Raw genomic sequence first — 24,470 nt, forward strand, 5'->3', positions numbered from 1 at the left:
ATCAATCCACTTGAAATAGTTTCCGAATTCTTTCGGAATTCATAACTTTCAATGATTGCGAGAATTTGAAGTTTCTTTGAAAATCGGAATCATTCCTTTTGATCTTTAAAATGTACTCTACAAACTTCTACAATTCAGAGTGTTTATAGTATGGCTAAACATTGCATAACATCTTCAAATAAACTACAATGAATTTCCAACCAGTTTTCTTATGTTTCTGAATGGATATGTAATAGTGTCTAACACAAACATTTTCTTAACAAGAAGGGAAACTGATTTTTGTTAGGAAATTTGCTATTATTTTTATTTAAAATTACCTCTTTCAGAGTAGGGTGAAAACTTTCAAACATTTCAAGAAAATAGTTTCTCGTTTTTCAATTTTTCATCAATTTTTCATTTTCCGTTTTTTTTTTCATTTTGATGAATAAAAGTTATCGAAAAATATAAAGTTTGAAATTCAGAGAATTCCGTTCATTCTATTGTAAAATTTTCAAAACAGTCTGCGTTCTAAAATAAAGTAAATGTTCCGCTTACCTACCATTGTGAGTAAACTTTAAAGAACATAAGTTTCATTCTTTTTCACAAAAAGAAAGTTTGACTAGTTAACTTTTAAAACAAAAAATGGAAATCTCAATTATTGAATTCTGATCCTCAGCTGTTTTTATACTTATCCGCTCAATACGCAACTTTACCAATCACCAATACATCTATTTTCCATTGATATCCAGTTCTTTTCTCCTAGATCTCACCGCTTCTCATTTATCATTGTCATTTTCAAAAGCCCATCCGAACACCTTCTAGATAGCTATATATTATTCTGAGTTTTTAATATTTTATTCAATTTTCTATTAGCTAATCAATTGTTTTCATGATATTTTCAACAGCTTTCATACAAAATTTTTTTAAAATAAATAAGATTCAGTAAATCATGACACGACGGAGCGAAAAAATAAGTCCACAAGATTCATATGACTGGGCTCACTGTACACATCGGATATCTTCGATTTATACGTATTTCTTTATAAGTTCTATGACTTTTATTGGAATAGGACTTTACTTTTTCTCCAAAGAGTTTGTGGTTTCACCTGATAATTATACCGAATTAGAACGGAGCTACAGATCAGATTATACCAACAAAACGGAAATATCATATGACGAGGTGGGTTCCTATCGTCTCTTAATAGCATGTGGCTTTTGTTTCAGGCAATTGCTGCAATGAATCCATCTCATCCGTTCCATAAATTTTTGTCTCGAAACTACATTCGACACGCTTTTGGAACAGTTTTCTTCAATCACTGTAATGTGTTTCCATATCCAAATACAACAAATCTTCCATCTTTACTTCGAAGGATGACCTTTTCATCTCTTACCCAAGCATCCATAAGAACATCTGCATTGATTACTGTTCTTCTTAGAGTGAGTTTTGATGTTTCAAATTACACATATCTGCTAAAAACTTCCTGCTTCGTAAACCTTCTAACAACAAAATGTTGCCAGAAAGTTCCAAAAGTTTGACAAAAAATTTGCAAACTTTGGCAGAAACTTGTAAAAAATAAAGTTCGGCAAAGCAATCCATGATTACAGAAAGTTTGGTCCAGCTTTTGAATTCATTTTTCTCGAACTTGGGAAATATATCTGAAAGCGTTAAATCAAAGCTAGCAAATTATGTTCAAATTTATTAAAGCTCCAACCGAGTTATTTTTTTTGTTGCAAGAATTGATCAAAAGAGTCGAGATACGTACTTAATTGAAAAATATTTCTGAGTTATGAATTGATGACTTTCCAATGCACTGAAAGAATATCTTGAAACTTTAAATTGGTTATCAATATTTAAGATGGTAATAATACTAATTCGCACATCGGATGTACTCCTTCAAAACCCAAGCAAATGGATTAAAATCCGATGTATTGGATGTGTCTGTACTTTGACTGATTTGATGGTTTCAATTTTCGGAATGTTCGTGACATGTCTTCACCATAGTGTTGATATGAAGGATTGTGAGTTACAATTAAAATGTTTAAACACGACTGAGCGTCAGTTTTTTTTTGGAATTCCGTACGGATTAAACGTTATTAACTATTTTCGAAATATATACATTTTTAAGACATCTTTATTTTTCAGTGGGATTTTTGGTTTACTACTCTCTTCCAATCTTTGGTGTTTCATTCTTCATTTGTGCAACGACGTACACTTATTTAGAATCGTATGATGTAAATAGAAAGGTTCCTTTTTGAATAACCGTCAGTCAACAATATTTCGAATTTTCAGAACAGCCGAGTCCTGGAACGAGTATTCTGCATTGCACTTTTTGCATTTTGTCTTCCCGTTGTATGTAAAGATTATATATCATTTCTTTACACGTACCCATGTTTATATCACAGTGAGTTTAAAACTATGATTATCTGTTTTGTTTGTATTCAAATTATCATTCATTCTCCACATTTTGTGTGCACCACGCGCTTTTGTCGCCTCCTACTCCTGCTATTATAACTTATCAGTTAGAGTTATTGAACAATGGACTTTTATGAGTAGGGTGACGTGACGATTTGATAAAATGGTCGAAAAGGAGTAGGGGCATGTGATATAAGCATATCAAAATGTTACGAAAACGTGATCAATGAGTTCAAGTACAGAAATATTTTTTGCAGCGGAATGGCCAGCGGCGATTTGTGAGTACATATGCATTATCACTATCATTGTTTTCTACTTGACACAAATTGAAGATTTCACGTAAGATCATTGGAGTAATATTTAAATACAAAATAAAACGAAGCAAGTTATGCGGCACTTGAAAATTTTCGGCACATCGGCACATGCCGAGTCTCAAAAACTCGGCACATGCCGCACATCTCTGATGTGGATGCAGCCTCACAGCAAGCCGTTGCTAACATTAAATGTTCAAACTCACAATCAGTCGACCTAGAGCTTTAAGACGGTTGTAAAAATTAGGAGAGATGTACACCACTCCCAAACATCATTTCTCAATTTCAGTAATATGGAAATGGTTTTATCAGTTGAAAGAGAGGAGACAATGTGTTGTATGGATTTTATTGACTTTCCGGATTTCAAGCCTGCAATGCTTCATGATTTCCATGAACTAATTGCTCGTCAGAAAGAAGCAGAAGAAGCAAAATTGTACAAATCACTCATTTTTGTTTCTTGATAATTTCAGATTCGTTTAGCTTGTTTGTTGTAGTTTTAGTTTTTCTAATTATATGTATGATTTCGGGTATTTTTTTTTTAATTTAGTAATTTTCCAACTCTAGTACATTTGCTCATTTCTCACCAAACAACAATTGATCTCCAATTTTCAGTAAATTATTTTGTTCCAAAAATGGATGGTATTTCATTCACAAGGCACAGTTAGTCTCTAACATTTTAACGAAATGGGGGGTTTTTTTTTTTTAATTAACCCCCCTTATTTGAAGTTTTTATCACAATTGTTTGTTTTTTTCCTGGAATTTTGCTTAGATACGAGAGGGCAAAGTTCTTCTGAAAATTATCATTTTTAATCAGTTACCTAGAAAAATTTATAATCTATATTTTTATAATGAAACAAAAGAAGATTACCATATACGTGACACTTCTGCAAAAATATTGAGTTTATCTCGTTACAAGAAAACATAAATACATTTGGCTCGAGGCAGGCGTAGGTCACCTTGATGGCAGACAGACATTTTTATACCTATAGGTGGAGGTTCAGGTTGCCCCGAAAAAATGTGTCTGTATTTTCAAACGGTCGGATGTAGTTCAGTTTTACTGTTTTCTATATCCCACTGTTTTTCTAATGAAATTTCAATCACACCATGTCCAAAAAATATTTCAGCACAAAACACGACACGGTTTTTTAAATTTCTGTAATATCCAAACACTGTCTCCTTGGTCATGCAAACAAGGCATAGTTAATATTTCTTATCTTTCATGGAATGATTCAGAGAGACTTTCGCCTCTCCTGTAATTCTTCTTTCCAATGTTTCGCTCTTTTGTCATCATGATCAAACTATCGGAGTGATTAGTGAATGGCATGCCGTGCCTTTTGTAGATTTTCATCTGTTTTTTCGAACTATTTTTTAGATCAGAATTTTGATTGACTGGAATGAAGTACTTGTACGTTTTTATTGACTTTTAGGTACTATTGTAGTATTCGCAAAAGTAATGTTTATTTCCAGCAAAAATTAGTTGCAATGAAATTTACATGCAAGAGTAATCATTCAGCAATATCCTCTTTGAATTGAAAATTCATTACCAAACTAGTGGTTTTAATGTTTAGTTGTAAATAATTGTTTTTGTTGCTAAAATAAATGTATTTTGGTCAAAGAAGGATCAAGAATTCAAAAGAGAGAAAGATTTCAATGATGAATGGTATATGCTCGGACTATTTTTACTTCAGTGCATTATTACTCTAAGTGTGGTTGATAGAATAAAATTCATTGATTGCTGAACATGTAGCTTTTTTTCTTTAATTTTCAATATTTGTATGATGGAGAAGTGTGGTTGTTCTTTGAATGAACACTTCTTAATTTTTATCAGGTTCTATCGGTCCCTGTCCCCCTCAGCATTTGGAACATACCTTTTGAACAACTTTCTCGCTCACAACTTTTAGCAATGCGGAGACCAAACAATTTGACAGCTGTCGATTTTCAGCAAAAATTAATCAGGAAATTGCCAACGAACGCTAGCACAAAAAAAACAAAACGCCAGAATGTCCGGAGTATAGTGAATTTTAGTTTCTACAAGTGTTTCAAATAGTATTTTTCGGCCTACCTTCTACTAATTTTACAAAAGTCCTAAGTTGTTGTTGAAAGATGTCAACAGAAAATTGTATTCGAAGCTTGCAAAAATTCAATATATCAAAATGGAATAATTTGTTTCAGTCTTAGTTTAAAATGGCCCATCACGGCAATATGAATTGAACTGACAAATAAACACGGATGAATAAGCAATATCCATGCAAATACCGTAGAATTTGGTCATATATTGTATACAAACTTGGATAGATGAAAACAGGAAAAAAACATTTTTGGAAATCATACTGTAAGGCGGCGATGTTTTCTCATGTAAATTGAAATACTGTCGCTGTTTTTGGCTTTAAATATTTCTATTGTACAGTAAATTGTTGTTGGAGTACGGTAGAAAAATTAAAAATTGTCAAATCAATCAGACGAACAACGTGATATAGGATGGTGCCGCCCATCTCCGCTGAACTTTGAAGCCTACTGTAGATTAAGAAATAATGGTTGGTGTGATTATGTTTGGGTCTGCAATATTTTTTGCTGAAAATGTATTTTGTGTACGGACGACCACAACAAAACTAAAATCTAGTTGAGAATGAAAACATTTAGTACAAACAGTAAAATACATAGACGTCTGTGTTTTCAACTTCAAAATTTGAAAAAAAAACAATACAGTTCTCTTCCTGATTCCTTTGATTTTATTGATTTTTGAAATACTCCTCCTCAAAATTATATAAATTCCTTTTCAATTTTTTTCATATTTTACCAGAGCATCAGTTCAAGGAAAAGTGAATATTTTTTTGATCGGTCGAACATTGATCACATGAAGAAAACATATCTCCGTTTTTGTGATTTTCTGATTTGATCGGGTATTCCTCAAGAGAAGTGAAAATAAAATTGATCGGTCAAACATCTTTTACAGAGAACACGTGGAAAATCTTACTATTACCAATGTAGACAAGATTTGTAGACAAACACAGGCTTTGTGCTATGTCACAGCAACATTTTGATGTATGGTATTGCAGTGTTTCTGTTTTGAAGATCTCTCCTAATTGTGTACTATTTATAAATTTATTAGAAAGATATTTTCGTGGAAACAGTGTTTTGCTTTATAAATTTGAAAATTTCATATTCGTGTTGGTATGGGAAACGACCAACAAAACTATTTTCTGCCCAATTGTTTGTACATTAAATTTTTCTGTTTCAGTATAAATATTTTATTTTTAAACATTTTGTGGGTTCTGTGGAATTTCGACAAAATAATCCCTGGAAATGAAAGAAGTGTTACGTGATAAATGGGAAGCAATGCGTGGCTGATTGGAGTGATGGTTGGTTACTTGAGATAGGAACACCCAAAAATATTTGAAATTCCTTAAAAAAGCTTTGAAGAATCTTTGACATGTTACCATACTAATTTCTTCACGCTGCCAGCTGAATGTTTTTCGAAAATGACCTGAGAATAACATGCTTGAATGAGCCTGTGCTACGAGATCGTTGAAGCTGCATTCAATTTTCTAGTTTTGCAGACTGTTGAATAAAACTCCCAAATAATCAGTTTATAGTCGTTTTGATTAACTTTTTTGTTTCAGCATTTCTAGTCGAGACTATTTGGTATACAGTAGTCTACACTACCCACAAAATATTGTCATCATTATCAACAAAGCCGTAATTCAACTTTAGCCTATAGAGTTTATTTTTGCAACGAACTGTATTCAAAAACGTTATCACCGTGTGATCTGCTCTGAAAACTGCACACCGACCCATAGCGAAGACTCTAATCAGGCTACAACTAGGCAGTGATCTGTTAAAGATGACGAATTGGTTGATGAATGGTAATGAAGTCAGAGTATGCTGAAGGTGAAGTTTGGTGATTTTCGACGGTTTTCGTGGAAATATTAACGTTAAAGTTGCTGGTATCAACAAATAAATATAAAAAAGAGTGTAGGCTGATGGTTTTATCTATCTATGTTCACCATTGTGATTTCTGCAAACTGATATAATATTGGGTCAAGGAGGAACTAGAAGTCATATTCAACTCTGACAATGTTGTGTTGTTCATTCTTGATCATATCAAAGAACATTGGATATAGTTACGTGTTGCCTGAGAAGTTTCCTATGACAATTAATCTCAAACTGTGATCTTGAAATGCTGTCACAAAATGATGAGATATTGACAGAGTCACATTTGTGCTAATCTGATTAAATAATTGAGAGCGCAATGATATCATAGATACATTCTCAATGAGATCTGCACCAAAAAACATGCCGCCGGTTTCGGATACAATTCACGTCAAATGATGAAATTCAATGCAGATAATTGGTACAAAATACGATTTGGTGATTTCAAGACCAGGAACCGTATGTTCTGTTTAAAAAAAGATTATGTAAATCAATTTAGTGGGATTTTTTCAAGATATTTTAAGGAACAACGGTGAAGAATATATCAGGTTTTGAGGTCTTTAGCAGTAAAAAAAATAAAAATATGACTTCAATCGAGAGCTCTTGTTCTTGCTCAAATAATCGGGACTCATTTTGCCATCAAGTTTTGTTCAGAGGAATCAGGTTCAAAAAATCATTCTGGATGTTTTATGTGTTCTGAAAATTTCTAAGGCCATGAAATTTTCTAAACAGACATACATAGATCTGCAATAATATCACAGTTCTCTAAACGAACATGAATCGAGGCATATGGTATTCCCCGATAGGTTCAAACAATCAACACGTTAGACACGCCTGCCTTTCAAAGAAACGTCTGGCTACAAATGGAGACTACAAAAAATGGATAGTGTCCCTAAATGACTTCCTCTGTGAATTCCACTCTAAATTGGTGTCGCCAATCAAGTAAATATTCACAATCTTCCAATCAAGAAGACTGTAGTTGATTTCATATCAGCAAGTCCATTGACTAACTAAACTGTATTGCTCCGCCTATTCCTTTCATTTTCAAAAATGCATCTATAAATATGGGTCTCGAACATTCATTTCCCTTCATTTTCTAATCAGCAACTAAGTCAAAAGAGAGTTGAAATGGAAGCAGCCTATCTTAAAATCTACGACTATTTCGATGGTGACCCACTGCTTATCTAGTAAGTCAAAAAATGCATAGATAACAATAAATTCTCGGACTACTTTCAGTGTGATAGGAGGTACCGTAATCGTGAATATAAATTTTTGGCTTTTCAATCTTTTCTTCATCACTATTGATATGATTGATCCGAAATGGGTTCAACCATATAAAATTCAAGATGAAAAGAAGCCACCATTATCAAAATATTTGGGTGCTTTTAAAGTCATTTTGGCTAACCAATTTATCGCAGGACCTTTGATCACATTATTTTGGTACTTTCCAGCAGTTTGGTTTGGTGAGTTGATTTATTTGTTTTATAGCAACTCAAAATATGGAATTTCTAGGAACTAGCTTCACTGGTCCACTCCCATCTGGATGGCAGATATTCCGTGATATAGTTATTTCGATTCTTTGCGAAGAAATTGGATTCTACTATTCTCATAGGTTAAAATTTGGGCTTAAATTAAACAACGTAAATATCATTTTCAGATTATTCCATCACCCAAAAATCTACAAATACATTCACAAGAAACATCACGAATGGACGGCGCCAGTTTGTAAGTTTCAAAAGTTTATTGTTGCAAAAGTTATAAATTTGTGAGATTTTCAGCCATCACTAGCATTTATTGTCATCCACTGGAACATGCCATTTCTAACTTGAGTCCGGTTCTTTTAGGTAAGAAAACAGGAACTTCATTATTTCTGCTGACAGTTAAAGTTTCTTATCATTTTTTAGGTCCAACTATTTGCGGAAGTCATGTGATTACTCTCTGGATTTGGGCTTCTATTGCAATTCTATCAACTACTTGCTCACATTCAGGTAAATCAAATAGTTATAACTTATAAGTTCAAAAAATTCCTAATGCAATTTTTGCATTTTTGAGTACTTTATAAAAAGTTGAATTTAACTTGGAAAGTCACAAATCACACATTTTCTACAAACAAAAAATCTTAAAATCTTGCATAAAAACAGTGACTTTGCAGGGTATCACTTCCCGTTTATGCTGTCTCCAGAACCACATGACTACCATCATAAAGTGTAAGTTGTGACTTCAAATAAAATGGAAAAATAGATACGGCATTTTAGATAGTATATAAACAACAATCCTACTCATATCCAATCCTAATCCTACAACACTTAGAAATATAATTCATTTTTAACCCTGTATTTACAAACTAATTTTGGGAAAACATTTCAATCGAATTTTTGGATTTGGAACTAATTTAAAATTTCAGATTCAATGAGTGTTTCGGCACAGGACTTCTTGATTGGATTCACGGAACAGATTCCACATTCAGAAAGTCAATTGAAGGAAAACGAAATTATATGAGCTGGAGCATGAAACCAATTAAACAAATTCACCCAGAACAACAGAAAGAAGAATAAATTGAATTTAATATTCAAACAGAGCTTGTGTGTATAATGATAATCTAGACAATACCGGTGACTGTATCTCAATATTCACTTTATTTATTTCGTTTACATTCTGAATAAAACTAATCTCCTATGATTTTTTTCACTTTCATTCTCTCAGCTGGGCATCGAATAGCATTAACAGATTCTCAAGATAATTATCAAAATGTGGTGAAAGAACAAAAAAAAGTTATTCAGGAATGCAAAATGTTAGAATAATCAAGTGATCTCAGTTGTCCGATCTCCGGTAAAGGTCAATTGAATATCACGCCTGAATAATATCTTATCGGAATAAGAATAAAGGAACAGAAACAGTGACATCAAACTAGATCCGTCTCAATGTTCCCAGTGATATGGTACCCAGAATTTTGTCAAAGAAGTCACGCGGCATTATTTAGACGCTGCAAGAAATGTAGCTGATCATGATTTCGTGAACAACTGAAATTAAGCGAACGCATTTATTCGACTACATAATTCTAGAGCAGAACCTGTGTTTCATGGGCTTGAAACTTCGTTGAAATAAATATCAAAACAAAAATCGTGTAGTAGAGGGAATTTAACAAAACTCTTTTTACTAGAATTTAGGAAAACCATGAAACCATAGGAATCTGTTGCGGAATGCATTTCTTCATTATTCATTTTTTTTGCAACTGTAATATCCTGGTATCCTGGTACATCCTGGTACAAGAAACGCGAACGCAGAACATTTGTTCCTACTTTGTCATATCAGGTTGTGAAATGATTCCAAATTCCTCCAATATCAATACAGTTGCAAAAATGAAAGGTTTTGTTCAAAAGTTCACACTGAGAATCTAGATATGCCTACAAAAACTACAAAAACGTTATATTTGTAGGTGAAGTGAGGTGTATCTCACTTGTCAATATTAGCTTGAAATTTTGAATGCTTGCAGGCATATAATCCAAAGGTTTTCATAGTGAGAACAATGCAAATATAATATTATTCCTGAAAAGATTTAATGAGTTAGCAGCTATACTCTATTATATTCCCAGACTTCATATTTTGATTTTTGAACTAAATGTGATTTGTTTCTGGTCATGAATTGATCATCCTTAATGTGCTATCATCATGTCTCTATGCTAACCTAGACTCTACCCAATTATCTAGAAAATTCACGTTCAAGTTACAGAACTAAAGTCTAGTTCAAATATAAACTATGTCCAGTTTGTTTCTGATTTTTGAAACACAACCCGCAAAAACGGTATAAAATAGGTGGCCAAGGCGGTTGTGATTTCAAGTGTGCAACTGATAACAAGGTGTTCATCAACATTGTCATACAATGTTGCAAGAATTATATACTCGGCTATATAACTATTTTGACGGGGATGAATACATGTTATAGTAAGTTTTTTAAAATTGTTTTCAACTAGGTTTGCTTGTTTTTTTTTAAATTTTACTCAGTTTGCATTAATGTATGAAAATAAAATTAAAATAAATTTTCAGTGTGGTAGTTGGTAATGCAGTTGCTGGAATATCTTTTTGGCTTTACAACTTATTTTTCATAATCATTGACGTAACAGATCCAAAATGGGTTCAACCATATAAGATCCAAGAAGAAAAGAAGCCATCATTATCAAAGTATCTGAGCATTTTAAAAGTCGTTGGACCAAACCAATTGATTGTTACTCCAATTGTGACAACTCTTTGGTTCTATGTAGCGAGATGGTGGGGAATGGATTTTGGACCCGTGATTCCATCATGGTATATACTATTGAGAGATGCTTGTCTTTGTATGGCTATGGATGAAATTGGATTTTATTATACTCATAGGTGAGATTTTTTGGCATTCATTACATTTTGAAAAAAAAAGGTTTTTTCGTTTATTGACATTTTTGTTTTCAGACTGTTTCACCATCCAAAACTATACAAACATATACACAAGAAGCATCATGAATGGAACGCACCAGTTTGTCAGTTTTTAAATATTTTTGATCCTAAAAAAGTTCCAAATTTTCAGCGATTTCCAGCATTTATGCTCATCCACTTGAACACGCAATTTCTAATTTGAGTCCAATTTATCTTGGAGCAGTACTCTTCCGTTGTCATGTTGTGAGCCATTACATATTTACATCATATGCAATTCTTACAACAACATTTCATCATTCTGGATATCATTTTCCATTCATGCTTTCTGCTGAGCATCATGACTTCCATCATAAAGTGTAAGTTTTTCAAATCATTCTCAAAATTTTAATCTGTTTCTTTTCAGATTCAATGAGTGTTATGGTTTTGGGCCACTTGACTGGCTCCACGGAACAGATAAAACCTTCAGAAAATCTATTGAACACCCACGTGACTATGTATATTACGGAACGACTCCAATTAAAGAGCTCATTCCTGAGGATAAGAACAACAATAATAAAGAGAAACAAAAGCTTTCATATGTTCAGAAAAACAAAATTATTTAACAAGTGTATTCCTTTTATGTTTTGTAAATATGTTGATTTCTCGAAATAAACTATTTATTTTTACCAATTAATTTTTTTACAGTTTTTCAGCTACTCTTATAGTATCTGTTTTGCATGTCTTGCTATGTTAGTTTCACATTCAATATCATACTGATAAGAAAATAATTATTGGTTTAGTATTTCGCATCGATAGCAAAATGAACTTTCAAATATTAAAGAGCCGCTGTGGGTGAAACCTCGTAGTCTATTGTAGTAAACATGATTTCATTTTGATCTGCAACTGATGCTCACAAAGAAACAATTGTGATGATTTGTGTGACACTTTTCTACAATGTTTTTTTTCTCCTAAAAATTCAAATATTGAATATTTATCTAGCAAAACAAATATCATAATTCTTCCGGTTGAAGGACTAATCCATCTCCGGATTTTGACTGAGATTTCAATCGATAATATCGCTCCGTATTTGGATTGTAATAGCAATCAAATTCTTTATCATAAACCAGTCCACTGATTTGATCATCTCCCGTGTCTCCAGATTTCGTTGATGATCTCATTTTTTCATGGCGCATTCCGGCTAGGCGATTTTCTCTGAAACATTTTTTCCTCTATGCACCAATGTTAGCTTCGAAAATAAACATACAAATCACGGAAACCAGATTCTCGTCTACTATGAACACTACCGACGTTCATTCTATCCATTGATGCAGTCAGTTCTTCCTAAAAAATATTTATTTTAAAAGAGATTATCAAGATGCTTTGGGTTATTTTAATTGCAACCAAAAACAAAAAATAATCCCTAAAACAACTATATATGAGACTTATTCTACAGTGCTTCAATTTTAAATTTAATGACATAAAGTACCTGCTCTTCTTGCCGAACCATGCTTAACTTTCTTCTACTTTTCAATTGTTGAATAACTGTCAAGTCTTCATCATCATCTGATGACTTATCTTCATACTCGTGTTTATACAACGATTCCGATGAAAACTCCGCAGTAGATCCTTCTGTTGATCCCTTTGAATATTGTGATCGATTTATGCTTCGTAACATGGCCATTTCATCATCATCAACTGGAACCAGGTGCATTTCTTCAGATCCAATTGCCGCTGATCGTATCACTGCAAATCAAAAAAAATCGTACAAAGATGACACATACCCCGGCACAGAAAGTAACGCCCTTTTCGTTCTTTTTTTGTCGCTCCAAATTGAAACATTCCTATACATTCGTATTGTGAGCCCTTTTCAATTGCTATGTGGATGACTCAGATGTCATGTTGTACATAAGACACCGATTGTTAGTGGTTTCGCTCACTATTTTCTCGTCGTTCGTATTCTATAGAATTTTGGCGTCGGAGCCCGATTTTTCAATAGTTTGAAACCAGTGTACACATAAATGGTTACAAAGTATTTGAAAAGTCGTGCTCTGAAAATGAATTCTTACATGATCTTCTTCTCCCGATAAATGCTGATGGTTGTTGCTCTTCACTACTTGTTTGTTGATGTTTCAAACGTGATGAAGGTCCGGATAGGGCTTGAGCTATTCGTTGTTCAAGTACTCGTCGAACTTGTTCAGCTGAAAATCAATACTTGGTGATCCGTATAGTTGAGATAGTTGAGAAAATGACATTTTCATGAACGTTTTCTACTTTGAGTATTGTATTGAAAACGGATACTTGAAATTTGAAAAATTCCCTGAAATTGTTGAGATGGCTCATCATGAAATTATTTTCCCACAAGCTCTACTCCTTTTTAAAAAAAGTTAACAAAGTTTTCAACAAAAAAAACACTTACGATCTGGAGTTGTTGGCTTCTCCATGTATATTCCACGTTCTACACTTTTATTCTTTACAATTGGCGGAAGTCTTCCTCCACTTAATGGAATTCTTCCTTCAGAAGTTGGTGGAGCACTATGCACACGATACCTTGAAGACGTTGGAAGGGAAACTGGACTCTTTGGAAACGAGGTTTGCCTTTTATTAAGCATGTTTAGGTTGTCAAGGAGAAGTGGCAATGACAAGTTGGAAAAGGGGAGCCAATGACAAATTGAATATGAAGAATTCAGAAGGTGAAGAAGGAGTTTTCCAATGACAGGTGAAACGAGGCGAAAGGAAGAGAGAAAAAGGAAGGAGGAGAGCATGAAGCATTGCAACTTGAGAGAGAAAGAGCTGCCATTATTTCGCAATTTATGGTTGTGTTTCCATGGATACTTCTTTTTTTTAAGATGCAACGTGAAGATAAATGAAGTAAAAGTTTAATATTTCTTGCAGATTAAATAAAACAAAACTATTGCTTCTCACACTTTTAAACTAAATCATTCTCATTCAACTTCCAGAAAAAAGATTTCTACTGAATATTGCTCAATGGAACAACGTAAAGTACTTTTTCTTAAGATTGCAATCAGAAACTAAAGTTTTTTGGAAAATCAGTTTATTAAGTACTCTACTCTACTTTGAAAGCTCACATCTCGTTTCATTTTGAATGGGACAATTTTCACTGTGAACTTTATGAACCGAATACATTTAGGTATATTTTCTTGGTTGACAGTTTTTGATAGCTGAAAAAGTTGAGCACAAGACCTATAGAGGAAATACGGTATTTGGTAATATTAGCTTCAATCCAAAAATTATTTATTCCTTACAGGCAGAAAAATGTCGAACTCCTTTTGAAGGCAAATCAGCTTTTCTGTAAAAAACCTGTATTGCTGAGTTTTTACGAAGACAGGCATTTTTGTGCTTTTTCGGAAGACTTGCCATAAGAATAACAACATGACAGTAGATGGAGTAGAGGAAATATGAGGCGAGAGTAAACTGTATGTTCTGAAACACTTTAATGTAGTCATGTTACTTCAATTAAATACTTTATTTCATATTTCATCGATGATCAAGTTTTCACCTGTTTCATTATGAGTTGGTATGTAAATTGAAAAAAAATGAGCCAAATGAAATTTATATTATTCACCCGTTATTACTACAACCAAACATGAAACATTGAATACGGATTTTAAAAAGTCAAATTAACTTAAAAAAGAAAGACAATTATGTCTAAGCCTGCCGTATGTTAAACAAATTCCGGAGGTGGGAAAATTCCTCTTTCTGCAAGAAACTTCCGTTCCCGATGCCAATAATAGTGCCAAAGAACAAATGTGAACAGCCAATTCATTGCAAATCCCATAGAGTAGACTGTGAATATTAGTGCAAGCTCAAAATCAATTACTCCTCCCAGTGCTTCAAGAATTTTTGGAGCAGTTGCCATTGTAAGGACAGATAGGCCAAGAGTATAAGAGGATTGCATTAGAAGACCTGAAAGTCTCATAATATTAAATTGATTAGGAATTTTTGGGTTCTAAGTTTTAAGTTTTATGTTATCAGATTTCTTTAAACGCACTACTTGCTCACCTGGCCATAACAACCACAACGGTTTTGGGACACACATCAATGATATAAGTGATATAGAAAGTGCACTTGACTGTTCAATTGTCCATGCAAATCTCATGTATCCACCATCCAAGTAATTCGCAACACATTCATTTGTTCCAAGAACTCTGTGCATTAAACCAAAGTCAAAAATAATGATATCGTGCGCGAGAAAATGTGTCTGAAATCGGTTTAATTTTGATATAAAATAAAAAATGGTGATTCAAAATTACCTCTAGACTAGAGTTATTCGGTATATCTGAGTGGCATTCAAATATCTTCCGGTGTTTGTAAAATGAATAAACGTGCTGAAAAAATTTAACCAATGCCCAAGTGTTTTGAAAGTTTTACAAATTAATATTTACCTGTAGAAATGATGCTATTGAAATTGATAATTGCATTAACGCTAAAAGAATTGCCAGCGGTTTATTTGGAATTCGAATTCCACAAAATCTTGTTTCCTTTTCTTCGATCCGTATAAAAGCAAGTAAACGCATTTTTATGAACTCTGAATTTATGAAAAGTTAATTCGTTGATTATAGGAATAACTTCAAATTCTAAAATCAGAAACTGTATGGGTTTTAAGAAAAAAGCTCAATGACGTCTCAAATTAATTTAATCTATTTCAGAATTCAAGACATTTGGGAGAAATTAGTTGGTTAATGTGGGTTTGAATGTCGTCAACATGAAATCTCAAGAGACGAATGGATTCAGAATAGGTATGGCCAAGAAATCATCAAACCACACTCATTCATTTTTGAAAAATGACTTGAAATGTTATATATATAATTAGGACTCTTGAAGTTTTTTTTTTAATTATTGAAATTAATCATGCTACATTATAGCGATGTATTGAAAATGAAAATTGTGAAATTCAGAAAAATGATATGAAATCATTTTTGAGCTGCTTCCAACTGGAAGAATGATAATTACACATTCTTAAAAAGTTCCGTGAATGAATAACATAATTCGGTGGAACAGGTGGAAAAAAATGGAATGAAAAACATGGTACATACGCACTGGATTACGTCAATTGGAAGCTTATGTAGACGATTTCATTGGTGGTGGAATTTTCTTCATAATATTATTTGACAAATAAAAACAAAAACATAAAAACTGTTAACGTTTATGGATTCAAGTGCAGAATAATGTTTTTTTAATTCTGACAATTTCCGTGATTAGTGAAAATTTTACGTCTTGTAATGAATAAAAAACCAAACCACAAAAAATTGGTATGAAACATAAGATACGAGAAACCAAAAACGGGAAAATGCCTTCATATTTTTAGAAATTCGTCTCTTAAAAATTCACTGATTTGAAAATCACCTGCGTTTCTGGGTTTTCGGTTTCAATTCGGAAAACCCCCACTTTTTTTGAGATTTTACATCATTTTATACGTGGGTGTATAGTTAAAAAAAATATAATTTAACCAGTAAAAAAAGTCAAATTTAAAAATAATAAAATTATATCAACTCGACTGGAAAAATTAAAAATAAAGAGATGAAGCAAATGAGATATATCAAAGCACAACTACAATTTTTGAATCAGAAAGGCCAGAAACAAAAAAAAAGAAAATGGAAGACGTTGAAACAAAATAAAAGACGTAATCTTTGTCGTGGGGGCACCTTCCCTTGCTAATTAAGAGGTTGTCATCAGTGATTAGGAAGCAAGAAAAAGAAAAATAAGATGGGAGCAAAGTTGTGCTGTTTTACCATTAACGCTGATCTGTCAAAGTTATAAATATTTATAACAAAGAAAGCAAAAATGTTACGTAAGTGAGACATATTGAAATACATTTTTTTTTCATCACTATAAACTTGCCAAAAGTACATTTATATTAGCTCACAAATAAAATATGATGTATTTAAAAGCATCTATAAAAATTCTTAATGTTTTCATTGTTTTTTGTGATTGTCGTTTCTGTTTAACTTTTATTGTAAAAATCCAGACATGGAAAAAAATTAAATGAGAAGGCATATTTTTATTTTTTGAAATTGTTTCGACGGAGAATCCAAGAAACGAGCTCGTACATTATCTAATGGCCCGAACCAATTTGGTTTCTGTTTCACCAGTTTTTCATGTTTGGCAAAAACTTTGATCATGAAATAAATATATATAGGAACAATCAAACTTGTATTATTTAGAAATCAATTTTTTTCAGCTCTGTAAACTCAAAATCTTCTGATAGCATGCGTGGCTCAACGCTATCAATTATAACATTTCTTAGAAAGCGGCAATTACTAAAGATTGTTGTGGTGAATATCATGTGATAAAAGACTGAAAATTAAGTTTTGTGATATGTAATTATTTCCATTCGCTCTTTTCTGCCAGTTAAAAAAATAGTATGTACAAATTAGAAAAAATGGGAATGATAAAACTAAAAGAAAACATATTTTTATATAAGGAATCAGTTGCGTGCGTTGCATTTTTGAGTGATAGCATCATTATTTAGAAGGATGTAGATGAAAAGTTCAACTGAAAATGTGTTGAAAATAAGTTTAGATCTAAAATTATCAAAATTATTTGGATAACAAAGATTATTTATTTTGTGAATCTTCATGTACGCAAATTTTTTTTTAAAGTTTTACAAAATGAGCAATAAGCAATATTTTTCAAGCACAGGAACCAAGATTTAAAAAGTTACGATACGAGTTTCTAAACAAACAAAAAATTTTAACGAGGGATATGATGTAATTAATATGAAAAAATGAGGATTAACATTTTATTTTGAAAACTTAAAATAGTCGAACACATTAGTAGAGACAGTCGGCGGAAGAGTAGGCTTCCATCTTTGAGAGCTCGAAGCTACGCTAAAATAAAAACAATTAGATTTTATGAAAAATCGCTTTTTAAGGCTGAACAGAACATATTAAACAAATACTCACTCCGATGTAGGTGGTGTTGCTGCTGAGATCAATAGTAACCTCAGTAGTGTAGTATGGTACAGCGCACTGAATCATTGGGGGAAGTTTATCCATTAGACACTGATGTCTAACAGTGAATGTAACACTTCCTTCAAGATCAAACATGTTTCCAGTCGTCAAACGATACCATCCACCATCATCGGAAACACAAATATTGATAATCACTCGAGGGTATTTCTTTGAGCTGAGGTATGGTCGAACATAGTCGAGGGGAGTTCCGTGGCAAATGATTTGGCCATGAATCATAGTCTCGCCAAGTCGCTGAAACAGTTATAGAATTTTTGATTAACTTCTTCTAGATAAAAATTAAGAGAAATCCTGGAATTTTTTAAAATTTCAAAATGTTAAGATATAATTTAAAATTCTCAATTTTTGATTGAGTTCTTTTAGATGCGAAGTCGACAATTATACTTTTGTTTAAGATAATATTTAACAGCAAAAAAACGAACATCGTTGCTTCTCTTCGGGAATTCTATCATCTCGTCAGCATCTCTGTGGATGATTCCCTTCTTATGATGACGGTGGTGCACAGATGATGACACCTCGTGGACTGCCAAAAGAGCCACAAGAACAATGGCAACTTTCCAGACAAGAGACATTTGGCTGAAAAATAAAAGTTGAAAGAGAAGATCAAACACGAAGAATAAAACTGGGAATGAAACTGATGAAAATTCTAACGTACAATGCGTTTATATACATGTACAGAGAGATGTGTGGATGTCAATCAAAATCAAATGAAGGAAGAATGAAATCATGGGAAGATAGACAGTTTCAGAGAAAATTGGAAAAGGGCAGGTTTCAATGAAGTGGAGGATTTGAAGTTTAGATTGAGGAGAGTATGAGAGTTTATATAAGAATTTAATTTAATCTCGAACTGGATTTTCATTATTATTATATCGAACTTTGATGTTTGTACCATGAGGTAGGTCACGTGGGAGTTAAGAGTGAGGAAGAATCTGAGAATCGTGACATTTTTTGCAGAAACTGTAGTATCTCGCAATTTCTCGCAATTAATCTCATTTGGAATGATAATGGAGTTTTGGCTCAACTGCAAAAAAAAATTTGAGAGTTTAAATCGTCAGACGTATCGGGAATCAAATATATTTTGCTTTTCACAAAATCATCTCACGTATCTCGGACCATACGCAAAACACAATAAAACTTGCAATCGAATCTTTGCATTTTCCACTGACGCCTGAGGTTTACCTAAATATTATTTTTCATTGAATATATGATATTTTCTGTAAATTTGAATTGAACGAGTTAGATCGCGTTTTTAAAATTTAATTTTTTTGTAATCTTCCAACATTTACTTTAGCCACAAATAAAAAAATGCCCATTCTGTATTTTCGTGGTTTCATTTTCTCTGAGATTTCTTGTTGTAGTAGTACTCTTTCGCTGAATCTTTGTGTTGCTTTGTGTGAATTTCCAATATAAACTTTAGTTTCAATTTTTGTCCCAGTACTTTTACAACCTTCCGAGTCACATCAATTTCTTCCGCTCTTATCAATAGAAATCATAAACCATAATACCGCATTTCTTACCACTAGCATATAGATTTCTATATCATTTTTTCATCCGACTGACACCGTTTTTGCAATCGTTACTTAATAATCGTGTACAGTTTAGAGATTACACATCTTGACTCATTGTTACGTAATATTCCGGTAAAAGTATTAATAGTTGTCAATATGTATCGGTCACTTGTCAATCATATGTATGTAGTGCCCTTTTTCACGTTGTACAGATAACAATTTATTAAAATGGCACATTTAGATGAAAAGTTTTCGAATCATTATGAAACATTTGGCACTTTTAAGGAATACGGTGAATGAGAATGATTGAAACAAATGTCTATTCTCTCCAGGCTTCAAGGTTCAATCCTGTAATCGATGAGCATGGAACTGCTCTCGATCCATTCTCAATGTCAAATGCACGACGACCAACTCGGACCATACTGCAATATTCGTATTAAAATTTAAAAATTATTACGATGAACAAAAATGGAGTCGTGACAGAACAATTTACAGAAATACGACTCTGCGGCATTGCAGTGTTCACGGAGTAAATAATTTGATGCGGCAGTATCTCTTAAGAGGTTTTGAATTATTTTGTTTCATACTTTAAAGATAATTTAGAGTGAAGTAGTGCCAGTGGGAATGTTGTTTAAGTACAGTACTAATGATCAAAAATAACAGAATATCATAATGAAGCACTCCAAAAAATTGTGAAAATTTTATGGCAATTTTTTTGCCATTTTCAAAAGAACTGTACATTTTGTGAAGTTAAAAGCAGTGTCGTTTCATTGCAATCGTTTTGAAATTTTTGGAAAATTTCGAAACATATCATAAAATTTCTTTCTCATTGTTGTTTGGTGGCATTTCATTAAAACAAATAATCACAGGCATCAAATTGCCACGAATTTTCTTAACAAATTCATATTCTGTTTTTTTAAATCAATTTCAAAGATCCAGTACACACGTAATTCTTAAATTATGACTTACTTGTCTCCAGTTTGACACAATACCCATGAAAGAGTAGTTCTCTTCAACTCAGCAAGTTGAGGTGATGTGAAAACTCCTGGGTTCTCATAGTAGAATCTATCTCCATCACGGAGTCTCTCAAATTGTTTTCCGATTACACATGCAAACGTAGCTCCCAAAAGACTTCCAGCTGCTGGTTGTTCAAGAATTCCTCCAACATAGAAATCAAGCTGAAGTAGTTTTAGTTTCATGTTTTCAAAGTGACTATAAAGCTTACATCATCTGGTGTACGATACAGTTGTCCAATACGTTGGCGAACATTCTCATCTGGAACTTCTGGCCACTGAAATGGAAGTAATCAAAACTTAAAAAAAAATAATAATATTCTTACATCATTAAAACTAGTGATTGGTCGGAGATTGCAGAATCGACGATAGTCATTGTAAGATCTAAAATCGAATTTATTGATTTTAATAATAAGATGTTAGTTCTGTATCTATTCTCATTCAGTCTTGTGTGACGTAATTGTAAATTAAATTTGTTGACTTTACCTTTAAATGCTTACTTTCAATATTTGTTTTCTCTTGATAAGTCTGTAGATGGTAAACGTATAGAGTAACCAAGCTAGATTTTTTAAATTAAAATTTCAAAATAAATTAAAGTAATACTTTTTAATTCTATTGTAATTTTTTAAGGGAAAGTCAAATATTGAATGAATTTTCTATAATAATATTCGTCCATAAGATTTCAATTTCTTTAATTAACTTTTCTTAATTTTGAATTACGGTAGATTATTTGTAAGTTTTTTTTTTTCAATTTTCCAACCCACCCTTCAACGTTTTCCACCAATCGGCAAAAGCCTAATAAAACTTGAATTCTACAGTATGTGGCGCCATACTCGTCATACTTTGACCGTTTTACGCATTTTAATAATTTTTGATTTCTTACCTCAACCCATGATCTCTTCCTCTTTGAATATTAACTGCTGCCATATCGACACTTCCTCCAAAGAGCCTTTCAGTCACAGAAGTTGTCAATCTCTGTGGACTTCTAACTGGTACAGTCATCATTCCTCTGAAATTATGAAAGTGGTGGTTTAAGAAAATCTGTAGGAAAAGTAAATTTTTCTGAATAATAATTTTGGAAATTAAATGAGAGATATAATTTACAGCTTGTTTTTAAATACCTGTAGATTGCATCAATATTGTTCAAAACATGATTGATATTATTAACTCCATCAATAAACCGGTATCTATTAACTTCTTGAAATTGTGAGTTAACCAATGGGTATGTCTCTTGAATCATTCCATGAAGACGGTAAGCTCCAGCTGCGAATTCATTCAATACCCCAATTTCCACATTTGGATTATATCTGAAATTAGTGATATAATCGGAGTTTCATATTCGTTGTTTTAATATACATTAACTTTTTTTAGGTCCAAAAATGTTAACTTGGTTCTAAACCAAAATATTTCAAACTAAGTTATACTTTTTAGGCCAATCTAGGGCACGAAGTTGGCGCCAAACGCCGAGTAATGCGAAAATTGTAATGTCAATTTTCAGTATTAGTTAGTGATTGATTTTACAAACAACAGCATACCCATTATATGCTCCTAAAATAGTTTTCGAAGCATCTCCAATAAGTTCTGGAACAAATTCTTGATATGTAATCACTTGAACAATTCCTCCAACAATTTTTCTTGACTCCTGGAAAATTCGATCTGCATTCCAATGCCTGTTCATATTTTGGAGACGAGCAGCAACGCTAAAACATTTACTATAGTTGAAATATTATACTTGGAAATTCACTTGTTATGGAGACGGAGGAACGATGTATGGAGTGCAGCAAGTCCAACGAAAAGAATTGCTCTGCCATCTCCAGCAGTCAAACTACCAGGATTAGTGTTTGGTGGAAACATACGACCTCCGATCATCTGAATAAATAACATTGAGGTGTATTTATTATTTAATGGGAAACTAACTGATGTTCTGAGCATGGCTGCAAATCTTAAACTACGAGCAGTAATTGCTTCTGATCCATAAATCTGAAATTAATAATATTATGCTAAGATGTTAATGTGTCATACCAAACTGGCATCAATTGCAGCTGTATTCATATTCAGTTGTTCTCTAACTCTTCCGAATTGTCCAGTTCCACAAATTGGGAATGATCGGGTGAATGGAATGCAACGGCGTCTAAACTTTTTAGTGAAATTTCAAAGTGTTAAAGTCGGTGCTTACGATCTGTCAGAAGGTGGAGCAAAAATCGAAGCGCACATTGGTCCGGAGTTTTGGCATCCGCAGAAGTTTTGAGCGGCGTTTGAAGTAATGTCGTGGGATACAAACTAAATAAAAATAAAATATTAGAAACTTTTCAGCACTACTCGTTCTGGCATTGTTTCATCAGTTTGTTGTCAAATGTTTCTTTTTCTAACCCCAAGCTGGCCATTTTAATTTAAGAATGCTTTGGAAATGTTCTTCTCATTTTTCTAGGGTATTCTGATATATGAATTTTCATTCCAATATCTTCCAAAAAAGTATACCTGTCCGAAAAGCATAAGAAGTGAATTAACATGTCCAGGCAGTGACCTTTCTGAAGACAACAGGAATACAGACACCTCTCGTGGGTTTGGACGATTACGACGTGAAGCAGCTGTAACAAGGTCATCATTCAAACATCACATAATATTATAATCAAAATTTAAATTGGAATGCGTTGAAATTCGATTATAGTTTGATACAATTTTTCCATTCAGAAAATGTTTCTTTTTTTTCGGATTTCATTTTTCCAGTTATTTTTTAATAATAAAACATCCAATCGGAATCTACAGTAACCACATTTAGAAATGACATCACTTACACACAAGAGTATTAAAACCATCATCATAAGCAGCTGGCATAAGACGAGTGAATGCAGTAAAAGCGGCTCCTTTGACAGGGTTTTGTAAGTTGTTGCACGTGCCGTCCATTGAGCGATACTTTTTATGGAAGCACTGATTGATGGAACAATCTGGAGCAACTTGTTCCTCTGCGCACATTTGTTGCCGGAAACGGGCGGTTAATTGACCACTTGAAAAGATTCGACGGGTCTCGGCTGAAAAATACAATAATGAAAGTTATATTCATGGTGAATTTTAAAACAAACCTTCGACGGTCATTACTGAATTACATCCTTCTGGTATTGACGAAGGTCTCGAAGGAAGAAATTGTCTATCTTGTTGGTCATCAAAAGTTCTAGCCGTTGGTACATCCTGCTGCCGGGTTAAAGGAGTAGGTGAAGTTAAAGAACACGTCTGAGAGCTGAATAATTTTCTAGTAAATTTATAAAATGCTCACCCCACAGGCTTTCTGACAATGTTTTTTCATCCATCTTGGATTGACTTCACATTCTCCTTCTTGTGACCAAAAGAAGCAGTGAATATGTTTGTCGGTACATTCCTCCGATCGTACTGTGAAAAAGAGGATATATTCTCGACTAATATAGACGGAAAAATGGAAGAGTTGACCACAGTGGGAATGGACCAATTATGGCGCAATGAGCGCGTCTTGACGCAGACTAATTACTCGGGGAGAGTACAGTTTTGAGGTTAAGCTGAATAGACGGAAAGAGATACGGAAGTTCCTCAACTAGCTTTTTTGAACTGAATGGTTCCCTGTCGTTCGGTGTGCTTACAAAATTAGTTAGGATTTTCCATGTTACTTGCTCATTTTTGTGCTTCAAAGCTTGAGATTTCGGCCTTGTTTCAATGGAACTTACCTAACTGGATCAAATATATGAGTAATATGGAGAAGAGGAGAGACTTCATCGGTCTGAAAAAAAGTTGCAGGTTACTATGCTTTTGAAACTAGGAAAGATCAGAGGAAAAAGTCATTAGCAAAGAGGATTCTCGATACAGGTTCAAGTGATGAACATTTTCTGAGTAAACTGGACAAGAGCAAATCGAAATCTAAAAGATCATTTTTTAAATCAAAAAAGGAATAAAAATCTAGAAATGTGACCCTTTTC

General features: G+C 33.1%; 7 protein-coding genes and 2 non-coding genes across 11 annotated transcripts; 4 read left to right on the plus strand and 5 right to left on the minus strand.

Annotated features, from left to right (window-relative positions):
- The first annotated feature begins 922 nt into the window (after nt 1-922).
- On the plus strand, nt 923-3,333 carry F49E12.12 (uncharacterized protein). Its single transcript, NM_001027014.4, has 7 exons — nt 923-1,159; nt 1,204-1,416; nt 1,836-1,998; nt 2,123-2,223; nt 2,270-2,381; nt 2,650-2,731; nt 2,993-3,333. The coding sequence occupies exons 1-7, from the start codon at nt 929-931 to the stop codon at nt 3,162-3,164; spliced, it is 1,074 nt and encodes a 357-aa protein (NP_001022185.1). The 5' UTR covers nt 923-928; the 3' UTR covers nt 3,165-3,333.
- Nucleotides 3,334-7,476: 4,143 nt separating this feature from the next.
- On the plus strand, nt 7,477-9,317 carry drd-1 (Fatty acid hydroxylase domain-containing protein; the record flags this gene model as incomplete). Of its 3 annotated transcripts, none has more annotated exons than NM_063362.6 (8): nt 7,477-7,820; nt 7,870-8,096; nt 8,146-8,245; nt 8,291-8,358; nt 8,412-8,477; nt 8,538-8,621; nt 8,786-8,840; nt 9,038-9,317. In NM_063362.6, the coding sequence occupies 8 exons, from the start codon at nt 7,762-7,764 to the stop codon at nt 9,186-9,188; spliced, it is 810 nt and encodes a 269-aa protein (NP_495763.1). In that variant the 3' UTR covers nt 9,189-9,317. The 3 variants fall into 3 exon arrangements, 2 of the variants coding, with proteins under 2 accessions (NP_495763.1, NP_001122612.1); NR_023951.1 differs by having other exon boundaries at nt 7,762-7,820; nt 7,878-8,096; nt 9,038-9,188; NM_001129140.4 differs by lacking the exon at nt 9,038-9,317 and adding an exon at nt 8,889-8,960 and having other exon boundaries at nt 7,762-7,820.
- Nucleotides 9,318-10,476: 1,159 nt separating this feature from the next.
- F49E12.10 (Fatty acid hydroxylase domain-containing protein) lies at nt 10,477-11,709 on the plus strand. The gene is made up of 5 exons (NM_063363.3): nt 10,477-10,575; nt 10,678-11,004; nt 11,077-11,144; nt 11,192-11,396; nt 11,444-11,709. The coding sequence occupies exons 1-5, from the start codon at nt 10,514-10,516 to the stop codon at nt 11,640-11,642; spliced, it is 861 nt and encodes a 286-aa protein (NP_495764.1). The 5' UTR covers nt 10,477-10,513; the 3' UTR covers nt 11,643-11,709.
- Nucleotides 11,710-11,993: 284 nt separating this feature from the next.
- Nucleotides 11,994-13,731, minus strand: F49E12.8 (Protein phosphatase inhibitor 2). Its single transcript, NM_063364.3, has 5 exons — nt 13,436-13,731; nt 13,086-13,217; nt 12,506-12,762; nt 12,284-12,360; nt 11,994-12,231 (listed from the first exon to the last, which is right to left on the minus strand). The coding sequence occupies exons 1-5, from the start codon at nt 13,626-13,628 to the stop codon at nt 12,030-12,032; spliced, it is 861 nt and encodes a 286-aa protein (NP_495765.2). The 5' UTR covers nt 13,629-13,731; the 3' UTR covers nt 11,994-12,029.
- Nucleotides 12,979-13,084, plus strand: mir-85. The gene has a single exon (NR_000917.2). It is a non-coding gene; the product is annotated as a pre-microRNA mir-85 (primary transcript).
- F49E12.14 lies at nt 12,995-13,070 on the minus strand. Its single transcript, NR_051439.1, has one exon. It is a non-coding gene; the product is annotated as an Unclassified non-coding RNA F49E12.14 (non-coding RNA).
- A 757-nt stretch (nt 13,732-14,488) lies between the features above and the next one.
- Nucleotides 14,489-15,567, minus strand: F49E12.7 (EXPERA domain-containing protein). The gene is made up of 4 exons (NM_063365.2): nt 15,423-15,567; nt 15,291-15,365; nt 15,040-15,238; nt 14,489-14,943 (listed from the first exon to the last, which is right to left on the minus strand). Exons 1-4 carry the CDS (start codon nt 15,552-15,554, stop codon nt 14,702-14,704), a joined length of 648 nt encoding a protein of 215 aa, NP_495766.1. The 5' UTR covers nt 15,555-15,567; the 3' UTR covers nt 14,489-14,701.
- A 2,019-nt stretch (nt 15,568-17,586) lies between these two features.
- On the minus strand, nt 17,587-18,590 carry dod-23 (Downstream Of DAF-16 (regulated by DAF-16)). Its single transcript, NM_063366.4, has 3 exons — nt 18,431-18,590; nt 17,943-18,242; nt 17,587-17,867 (listed from the first exon to the last, which is right to left on the minus strand). Exons 1-3 carry the CDS (start codon nt 18,578-18,580, stop codon nt 17,811-17,813), a joined length of 507 nt encoding a protein of 168 aa, NP_495767.1. The 5' UTR covers nt 18,581-18,590; the 3' UTR covers nt 17,587-17,810.
- A 1,134-nt stretch (nt 18,591-19,724) lies between these two features.
- On the minus strand, nt 19,725-24,274 carry skpo-1 (Peroxidase skpo-1). Its single transcript, NM_063367.8, has 16 exons — nt 24,222-24,274; nt 23,801-23,913; nt 23,610-23,757; nt 23,325-23,558; nt 23,008-23,117; nt 22,706-22,809; nt 22,552-22,660; nt 22,447-22,509; nt 22,274-22,398; nt 22,065-22,229; nt 21,651-21,836; nt 21,413-21,538; nt 20,856-20,913; nt 20,742-20,807; nt 20,486-20,694; nt 19,725-19,938 (listed from the first exon to the last, which is right to left on the minus strand). The coding sequence occupies exons 1-16, from the start codon at nt 24,268-24,270 to the stop codon at nt 19,836-19,838; spliced, it is 1,968 nt and encodes a 655-aa protein (NP_495768.1). The 5' UTR covers nt 24,271-24,274; the 3' UTR covers nt 19,725-19,835.
- Nucleotides 24,275-24,470: the final 196 nt, after the last annotated feature.

This window comes from Caenorhabditis elegans, chromosome II (genome assembly GCF_000002985.6).
Source record: "Caenorhabditis elegans chromosome II".
In the NCBI taxonomy this organism is placed as follows: Eukaryota; Metazoa; Nematoda; class Chromadorea; order Rhabditida; family Rhabditidae; genus Caenorhabditis; species Caenorhabditis elegans.

Coding starts and splice junctions, on each gene's coding strand:
- F49E12.12 (NM_001027014.4), top strand. CDS start 929: ATGACACGACGGAGCGAAAAAATAAGTCCACAAGATTCATATGACTGG. Junction 1,160..1,203: donor CGGAAATATCATATGACGAG/GTGGGTTCCTAT, acceptor CTTTTGTTTCAG/GCAATTGCTGCAATGAATCC. Junction 1,417..1,835: donor TGATTACTGTTCTTCTTAGA/GTGAGTTTTGAT, acceptor TCAATATTTAAG/ATGGTAATAATACTAATTCG.
- F49E12.10 (NM_063363.3), top strand. CDS start 10,514: ATGTTGCAAGAATTATATACTCGGCTATATAACTATTTTGACGGGGAT. Junction 10,576..10,677: donor GGGGATGAATACATGTTATA/GTAAGTTTTTTA, acceptor ATAAATTTTCAG/TGTGGTAGTTGGTAATGCAG. Junction 11,005..11,076: donor GGATTTTATTATACTCATAG/GTGAGATTTTTT, acceptor TTTTGTTTTCAG/ACTGTTTCACCATCCAAAAC.
- F49E12.8 (NM_063364.3), bottom strand. CDS start 13,628: ATGCTTAATAAAAGGCAAACCTCGTTTCCAAAGAGTCCAGTTTCCCTT. Junction 12,763..13,085: donor TATCGGGAGAAGAAGATCAT/GTAAGAATTCAT, acceptor TTTGATTTGCAG/TGATACGATCAGCGGCAATT. Junction 12,232..12,283: donor GAATCTGGTTTCCGTGATTT/GTATGTTTATTT, acceptor AAAATGTTTCAG/AGAAAATCGCCTAGCCGGAA.
- F49E12.7 (NM_063365.2), bottom strand. CDS start 15,554: ATGCGTTTACTTGCTTTTATACGGATCGAAGAAAAGGAAACAAGATTT. Junction 15,239..15,290: donor CGAATAACTCTAGTCTAGAG/GTAATTTTGAAT, acceptor AACCGATTTCAG/ACACATTTTCTCGCGCACGA. Junction 14,944..15,039: donor GTTGTGGTTGTTATGGCCAG/GTGAGCAAGTAG, acceptor TGAGACTTTCAG/GTCTTCTAATGCAATCCTCT.
- dod-23 (NM_063366.4), bottom strand. CDS start 18,580: ATGTCTCTTGTCTGGAAAGTTGCCATTGTTCTTGTGGCTCTTTTGGCA. Junction 18,243..18,430: donor TCCCGAAGAGAAGCAACGAT/GTTCGTTTTTTT, acceptor TAACTGTTTCAG/CGACTTGGCGAGACTATGAT. Junction 17,868..17,942: donor GCAACACCACCTACATCGGA/GTGAGTATTTGT, acceptor TTTTTATTTTAG/CGTAGCTTCGAGCTCTCAAA.
- skpo-1 (NM_063367.8), bottom strand. CDS start 24,270: ATGAAGTCTCTCCTCTTCTCCATATTACTCATATATTTGATCCAGTTA. Junction 20,914..21,412: donor GGAAGAGATCATGGGTTGAG/GTAAGAAATCAA, acceptor ATTCGATTTTAG/ATCTTACAATGACTATCGTC. Junction 20,808..20,855: donor CAATCACTAGTTTTAATGAT/GTAAGAATATTA, acceptor CTTCCATTTCAG/TGGCCAGAAGTTCCAGATGA.